The sequence below is a fragment of the Gavia stellata genome, chromosome Z, assembly GCF_030936135.1.
Source record: "Gavia stellata isolate bGavSte3 chromosome Z, bGavSte3.hap2, whole genome shotgun sequence".
NCBI lineage: Eukaryota > Metazoa > Chordata > Aves > Gaviiformes > Gaviidae > Gavia > Gavia stellata.
The window spans coordinates 10368992-10377141 of NC_082637.1; the positions used below are offsets into that span (position 1 = coordinate 10368992).

Genomic DNA, 8150 nt, shown 5'->3' on the forward strand with positions numbered 1-8150 from the left:
AGTCATAGTCATCCCTGTGGCTGGGAGAAGAAGGGTCGTGCGTCCCTTTTCTGCAAGGTTACACAAGAACAAGCCTGTCCTTTTTAGAAAGCCTCGGGACAATTATACGTCCCAGTGTATTCCACAGTGATTTTTATGTATGACTGTTTTTTCTCACAAGACTAGAAATTGTAACTCTGGATTTGGAGTTACCACTGGAGGTTATGCTTTACCAGTGAATTGGATCTAGGATTTTTTGGATGGAAGTAAACCTGTGATTTCTCTGAGGCTGCACTGATTCTGTCATGGGTGGTCCCTTCTCCTCTTTTTTTGAAGCTCACTGGTTTGCTTTTTGCAGCATTGGCAGAGGGAGAAACGACTAGTGAAGACAACAGGTTGGAATTAAACAAAGCTGGTCAGAGACCTGACTAGTGTGATGGATTTCATTTAGAGAAATCTCTGGTTACAGGAGGATGGGGCACTCTGGGTGGACCATTCAGAATCTATACCGCTGCAGTAGCATGATGTGTGTGGGCACACCAGCTGCAGGCGGGTCTCCCAGCCTCTGTATGAAGTCCCTGGAAGTAAGACATGCAGTCTTACTTTCAGTGTAAGACATTTCAGTGTGCAAGCACATACTGAAAGCACTGCATGTCTGCTTCTTGAAAGGCACTGAAATGCAAGTTTGAGATGTAAGGGAGCCTGGCTGCTGAGTGACCAGTCTTGGCTTTGTCCTCTGCAATTCCTTTAGGTGTTTCCCTCATCTGCTGGAAGTCACTGACCACGAGTACAGGTTGTCGAGCTCAGGTAGATTGAAGAGGAGGAGTTGGTTTTCCCAGACTCCTGAATCTCTGGTGTCAGAAGCAGTTTTGGTTTTCCTGGCTACAGTGTCAATAACAAAGCATCATCCTTCAATTTGATAACCAGCTGATTTCAGGGCTGCTCCAGACCCCCATTTCAGTGTATCCCACATTCTAATGCTTTTTGCTCTGGCAAAAGTGCCTGGAGAGGGTGTGTGTGAAGAGCTTTGAAGCCCTCTAGCACCATGAGGAGAGGTTCTTAAGTAAACCAGTCCATCTGACTAAACACGTTTTCTCAGGCTTTGTCTCCTAGAAGATAAATTGTTACCCTGGAGATGAAAATGGTCAGAAATGCAGAACAAAACCTCCTTGGTGGTGGCTTGGGTTTTTCTTTAGCAAATAAGTGGAATTTGTCAAAAGCCTAATAGATTTTTCTCAAAACTGTTTTTCTATGAGTTTTTTGTTGTTTAGTTTGGGCCCAAAGAAGGCCTTTCTGAAAGAAGTGGACAAGCTTTCAAGCAATCTATGTTGGCATAATAAGTATCAAGAAATGCAAAAAAACCTGAGACTCTTGGTCCACAGTGATTTCGTGCAGTCTGTTCTAATTCTATTTAAAATGTAAGAAGACTTCTACATGGATGAACTGAAATGTGCAGATTTGGTGGGGCAAAGTTCTGCCTTTGCACTGCTAATATCTTGGGCAAAGTAGTATAAAGCCGTGGGTTGATTCTGCCCTCTGGCAGCCTGGTTCTGCAGAAACGGAGCAGGTGTACAGCAGGGAATGTTACCTGGCCTTGTTGGCATACTGGGGATGAGGCCAAGCATTGGGTGTTGGTAGAAAAATCACATCCTCTCTTTAGCCAGTGTGCCACATTGCTCATATATGGTGAATGAAAGGCAGTGCTTTGAGAGTGGAAAATGGATATGTGTTTCTCTTCCTCCTTCTCATGGTCAAGAAGTCAAGGGAAGTCTCTAGGCAGTGACTTCAAAGTTATCACTGTCATTCAGGCTGCATAGCACTGGGTCAGGAGCTGAACAGGAGCCAGTGTGTTACACTGAGCTGTATGAACACATTGCTGTTACAGTGACAGAACAAACAACCTTACCATTATTATGAGGGGGGACACATCCTTCTTAGAGCATAATCCATTTGTGAGTGCTGAAAGAAGAAACGATCCTTGTGATGGCTATTTTATAACTACATGCAATTGTGTAATGTTTGGATCTCACATCTGGAAGCCTGATTGGACCTCAAGTCTCCCTAGTATGGTAGATTTATTCCCAGATCTCTCCCATAAAACCCTTCTCCTTCAGCTGTAGCAAATTCTGCTCACTAGTGCATAATGTTTACAGTCATCTTATTTGTGTGTTGTCCGACAGGTACATGCAGACTACAAGGAAACAGAAATCCCTGTGGTAAGTTCCCAAATACCTGTGTTCTTGCGCTGGATCGTATTTCTGAAAATCTCCAGAAGTAGTGTTCCTTTGAGTACAAAAAATCTTAGGTGATGAGTAAATTTGGGGTGAGGGAAGCAATCTCCGTGCCTCCTCTGAGGTACAGGGTTTGGCTGTATCGTGAGGACCTTCACTGTTGTAAAGGTTGGGTATTGAAAGGTTTTGGTTCTACTGGTAGGAGAGGGTATATTGCAAAGAATCTGGGATGTTGATTGTTGTTTTGAGGGTAAAAAGAGTATGGTGGGAGTCAAGACTATGCACACTGCTTGGTTTCATCCTAACAGTGAGTAACTTCCCAAGGGCAGTCTAGAAAGCCTCTCGGATTAATTACATGGGGTATCCTGGTTGTGCACTAGCCAGAAATGAGATATGGGGATGCAGAAGATGACCATCGCCTCAGCCTCTGGGTTTTCCCCTTTAGGTAATGCACCAAAATTTCCCAGTGTCTAAAGTGCCCAATAACACCAGCTGCACAAAGCGGTTGGGTGGCCCCGCTCCTGAACTGCAGCAGGCCCTCTCTGCTAGTGAGAGACAGTGTGTAGAGACGGTCGTCAACATGGGGTACTCGCCTGAGAACGTCCTGAAAGCCATGAAGAAGAAGGGACAGAACATAGACCAGGTAAAAGCTTGTGCAGTGGGAAAGAAACCCTTGATTGGATGCTGATTCTGCTGAGAAACAACCTCATGTTTGCAAAATGGATGGGGGGAATATTTTTATTCTAACAGGGGGTTGCAGCCTGTAGCTGCTGCGATACTAACCTCTAGAGATGATGTCACCTGGCAGTAAAGGCTCCCAAAACCGAAGAAAAGAGTGTCTGTGCATGTTTCTGATGAGAGGCTGCTTGAGTCAGCCACACCTGTGGGTGCTGAGTTGGATTCGCGCTGAGCTTGGGATGGGCCCTTAGCTCCACGTGAAGCTGGGAGAGGTACTGGGTCTTCCCAGGAGCCACAAAACCATCCGAAGGAAGCTTAGTGTGGCTCTACGCCACGCTTAGTGCTGTGTGACATAAAAGCAGCCATCTTCCCTTGTTCTGAGCACAAGGGGTTATGATGCTGATGTCTCTCCTTGTAGAGAAATTGGCCCCTGCAGTCCTAAGACAGCCCTGAATGGCTCTTGCAAGGCACCGCTGACCGCCTTTCTTTTGTGCGATCTGGTTGTGGTGCTTCCTGCCTCCTGTGCTGCCTCAAACGCTTGCTAAAACCAGGTCACAGAGCATAAAGCACTGCAGGGTGAAGTGTGGCTCTGGGTCTTGGATCCGCTTCAAACAAACATTTTAAAGCAGGGAGAGCGTGGCCAAACTTTCCGTGCTGACAAAAGGCAGGCTGTGCGCTGCGCAGAGCATCGCCTGGCAGGACTGTGCCTGGGGAGGAGGAGTGTCCCAGTGACTTCTGCTTGTGGAGCTGATCTGCTTGCCCACTACCTGCACATCGAGAGCGGTTTAAAGCTGTGCGCTGGGGTGAACTGTAGTATGAAATAGAAAAAAAATTCCCTTAGGGCGGTTTTAAATCCTGCTGTATTTGCAGGCTGCGTTCTTTCGCCTTCCTAGCGTTACCTATCTGATCTTTCCCTGTACCTCCCAAAGCTGAGGACAGATAAGAAATTTGGCAGCAGTTTCTGGGCATGTGAGTTGGGATTTGCAGCTCACTCACCAGTATGCTGAGTTGATCTTAAAAGGCTGACTGTTTTCAGATTGCATCAACTCTTGTGGCTGTCTGAGAGGAAGCTAAAAGCTGACACATCTTGACTGCTGGGCCTACAGTTTCATTTTAAAAACTTGTAGTATAAAAAACACAGTTAAACTTCTGCCTTCGGCTCAGTGATCAGGCATAGAAGGCTAAAGATAGGCTTCTGAGACTGCTTTGAGTAGAGTGGAAGATGACGTTCAGAGCTGGTGGGAGAGCATAGGAGCACAGAAGGGCTCATTTATTTTTCTCTGAACAAGCTCTTGCATAAACTTGCATCTCGGCTCCACTGGGAAGGACTTTATCTCAGTCCCTGGTGAATCCTGGGGTAGAGTTGTGCTCAGCCCCTCTATGCGTACAGAGATGGCATTCAACTGCATGCTGCGAATGCCACTCTGCAAATTTAGTTTCTTTTTCTTCATTCCCCACAGGTTTTGGATTACCTGTTTGCACATGGACAGCTTTGTGAGAAGGGCTTCGATCCACTTCTTGTCGAAGCAGCTTTGGAAATGCACCAGTGTTCAGAGGAGAAGGTGAGGACACAATGTGCTGAGAAATAGAGACAATGTGCCATGATGGGGAATTCCAGCGCAGTTCCTCTGGCTGATGTAGTTCTGGCTTTCATGGTAATTCTGCCTTCTTTCCAAAACTGATTGCCAAAGGACATCCTTGCGATGATAAAGTGAAAATGTGTTAAAACATTAGAATACGTGTTAAAGCGTTAGAATTCTTCTGCATTGTTTTGTTACTCTCACTTTTTTTCAAGACCCTGCTTATTCTGGTTGTAATGTTTTGAACCCGGACTTCTCTTGTGAGCGAGGTGCTTGGTACAGAGACAGTTAATTCCAGAAGCAGCAAATTATCTTTCAAACCCTGCCAGCCTGCCCCGGCCATGAATGTTCTCCCTTCTAGAAACGCATCTGCCTGGCTGCTCAGCAAATTGGGTTAGGGCTCATTCTGGAAGAAGCTGGAAAACATGTTTTTTGGGGTCTGATTCATTGGCTGGCTGCTTTACCAGCACCAAAGGTACAGAGACAGGAGCTGGGTAGCCGGGGCAGAGGACAGCAGGTCTGCCAGCCTGTTGTGTGCTAAGTTATTATATGAAATCTTTAGAGGTGCAACCCGACACCCCCAGACATATATATGCCTTTCTTGGACTTAGTGATGAGCTTGCAAACAGAGGAACAACAGTGTGAAGATGGGAGAAGTGACTGAGTTCAGGAAACACATTTCCTACTGGCTTAACCCCCAAATTGGAAATGGCTGATCTCTTGATTGCCCATTTCAACCTGCTTGCTTGTTTTTGTTTTTTTCTTTCTGCTGGAGTGGAGCAGAGGCACTGTAAATGGCAGAGGGTTCATGGAAGTCTGATCAGCTGATTCCCTTCTTGTCACTTTATTTTTTCAAAGCTCAGGGAAGATTTGTGGTTGACGTTGGTAGTATCGTACACAGCGTGTCCAACAGGATTTGTCCTAGTCCACCAAGTTTGTCCTAGATCTGAGAAGCCAATTGATAGCAAGGGCTACTGTACTGTTCCCAAAGTCAAAGTAACTTTAAAAAAATTCAGATGCAGCAGGAGCTGCTGGATGGGGGGAGCAGGGTGCTGTTAATCAGCATTTTGGGGAGCCCAAATTGGGCCAGGCTGATAAATTTCCTCCTGGGAGAGAGACACCCCCCACAGACTGAGCTTTGGTGCCCTTGCTGAAGAGGATTTTGCAAACGCAGGACTGCAGACACAGGGGACTGAAGGTGAGGCCCCATGGGCTGCTGCACTCGGAGCTCTGCGGGCTCTGGTGTGAGTGGACTTTCTCCAAATGGAGCTGGAACGGGCTGTATTTGGGGAGGAGGAATCCACCCTGTGGGGTGTTCAGTTGCTGAAGCTAGGCTCTGTGCTAAACCTCCACTAAGCACTGATCCTCTTTTCTTTTGCAAATAATGGACTGTCTGTGTCTTTCAGATCACAGAACTTCTCCAACTAATGAGTCAGTTTAAAGAAATGGGCTTTGAACTAAAAGACATTAAGGAGGTCTTACTATTACATAACAACGACCAACACAACGCTTTGGAAGATCTAATGGCCCGTGCAGGAGCCAGCTGAAAACACGTTCCTGGATTCTTGGCGTGCAACGGAGCAGGACCAGCCCCGCCACCTTCACATCCAGTGTGACTTGCTCTCGGCAGGAAGGAGTCCAGCTTTTCGCATACATGGGAGAGTGACTGAGCAAGCCCGCCCGCGTGCATCACTCCAGCATTCCTCTTTCCACTGAGAGCCAACTTTCTTTCTTAAATTAAATTTTTAAAGTGTCCTTTCCTAAGTTTCCTTTTTCCAGCTTGGCCACGGAGAGTTTAGACTGCCCAGCCTCTACTGGAATTGTACATAAGTAGAGACGGGAGTGGTTTTCCCCCCTCACTGTTGCACTGGAGTTGGACAGAAGAATACTAAGTTGGTTATGAAACTAGGATGCTTTGGTTCTTTGAAGCTGCTTTCATGGTGTCTGCTTGTACTGAATTACTTGACTGTGTCACAGTCCAGATTAACTGGTTAAATTTGACCTTTAGTGCAATGGAGTTTTATTTTTTGGTTGAAAGTTAGCCTGTAACTTAGTAAAACACTGGTTCAGAAACTGTCGCTATGCATAAAGAGAGAAGCTGTTCCTCTTGTGTTTTTTTTTTTTAACCCATGCATCCAACACTTCTGCCAGACATGAGTGTCCAATGCCGAGTGGTGTGTAAGTTCTCTTGAAACAGGTAAGCTGTGAACTCTACCTGGACCTGCAACTTGTGTTGGTTCTTGAACCTGAAGGCAGAGAGCTGGGGCTCAGTATTCTTAATCCCCCAGGCTTGTAGGATATTTAAGACAATGCCCTGCTAGGATATCAGTTATCTTTTTGTTTTAAATAATACTCAGTGTGATGCAGGAGGTTTCTTTTGAGCACTTTCTTTAAAACAAATATACTCACTGCATTAGTTCAATTTTTCACACTGCTATAGAACTACATAATAACATCTAGTACTAGAAATCAGGTTTTGGGTTGGTTTTGATAGTTCAAAGTATTATGTTGTACATTGTTCAAGTTCTAAAGACATAAAATATCAGCAGTCTTGAGGAATCTTTAAAGTAATTTGCTAAATATTTTGATTCTGCAGAAGAACAACTAATAAAACCCTCAAATACAACTCCCAGTGTCATGGTTCCCATCTCTCATGCTCTTTGGCTTCAGCAGATGAAGAATGTGCTGGATCCTGCTTGCCCAGGTGCTGCCTGTTCCTGTAGGCACACATGAACACTGTGTTGGGCAGAACGGCCAGCGGTCTCCAGGCAGGTGGCTGCAGTGGTGGAATGTGCTGCTTTTTTCTGTGGCTTACTTCTGTTCTGTTGCAAAACTCAGGCCTAGGGATCCAAACTCATGTTAGAGCATGGAGCTGGGAGCATCGGACTTCGGGAGGGGAAAACAACTCAGCTTGTTGCCTTAGTTTAGGTTTTACAGTAGGATATTTTAGCTCATCAGGACCCTGAAGGAGATGGCATTTGTGTCCATTCTGTTGTTAACTTTATGTCACCAAAACATCTAATTTGAGTCTAGTGTTAACTCCTGGAATTATCTGTGAGGTGCTCAACTATGTTAATTACATACCTTTACTTAGAACAAAATGATGATGAGGTAAGATGTAGCTGGCAGGTATCTAGGAGATGTGGGGATCATTGATGAGTAGGACCAGGGCAGATTGCCTTGTGTCGTATCCCGTAGCATTGAGCTTCGCTAGCTTGTAGTGGTGGGGCTGAAATTAAGACTTGTCTAAGAAGGACATTCAGCATCTGATGAGTCAGCAGCTGCTGCCTCTGTGGGTGCAGGTAAAGCAGTGGCCCAGCTTTCCTTCCTGGGTGAGAAATGTGACAGCCTGAAACAAGGAAATGGGGTTCCTGATTAATCAGAAAAGCTGGGAAACAAACTGCTTTACTGTCACTGCTGAGAGCATTCGGTTGTGTTGCTTGTTTCAGTTTTCTCAGAATTAGTACCCAAAACAGTGCCTGTCTGGTACTAGACAGTCTTGAAGGGGCAAGAAGTCTTGCCAGCAAAGAAACAACTATTTAAACGAAACCTCCGCATAAAATCGTCTTTGTGTGTTAAGTTTTTTCACAGTCCCCTTGTGGGGGGTGGTGCTTAACCCCACTACAGTAACCACTCTGCTTATGGAGACTGTTGTAAAGGTGAGAGCAGAGGGGTGAAGTTA

General features: G+C 45.6%; 1 protein-coding gene across 1 annotated transcript in view; it reads left to right on the forward strand.

Annotated features, from left to right (window-relative positions):
* Nucleotides 1-7083, forward strand: part of UBAP1 (ubiquitin associated protein 1) — a 38545-nt gene extending 31462 nt beyond the window's left edge. The window contains exons 5-8 of the mRNA XM_059833633.1: nt 2160-2195; nt 2656-2853; nt 4349-4450; nt 5875-7083. Coding sequence (XP_059689616.1) covers nt 2160-2195; nt 2656-2853; nt 4349-4450; nt 5875-6015 — 477 coding nt within the window. The 3' untranslated portion in view covers nt 6016-7083. The remainder of the gene's footprint in view (nt 1-2159; nt 2196-2655; nt 2854-4348; nt 4451-5874) is intronic.
* The last annotated feature ends 1067 nt before the right edge of the window (nt 7084-8150 follow it).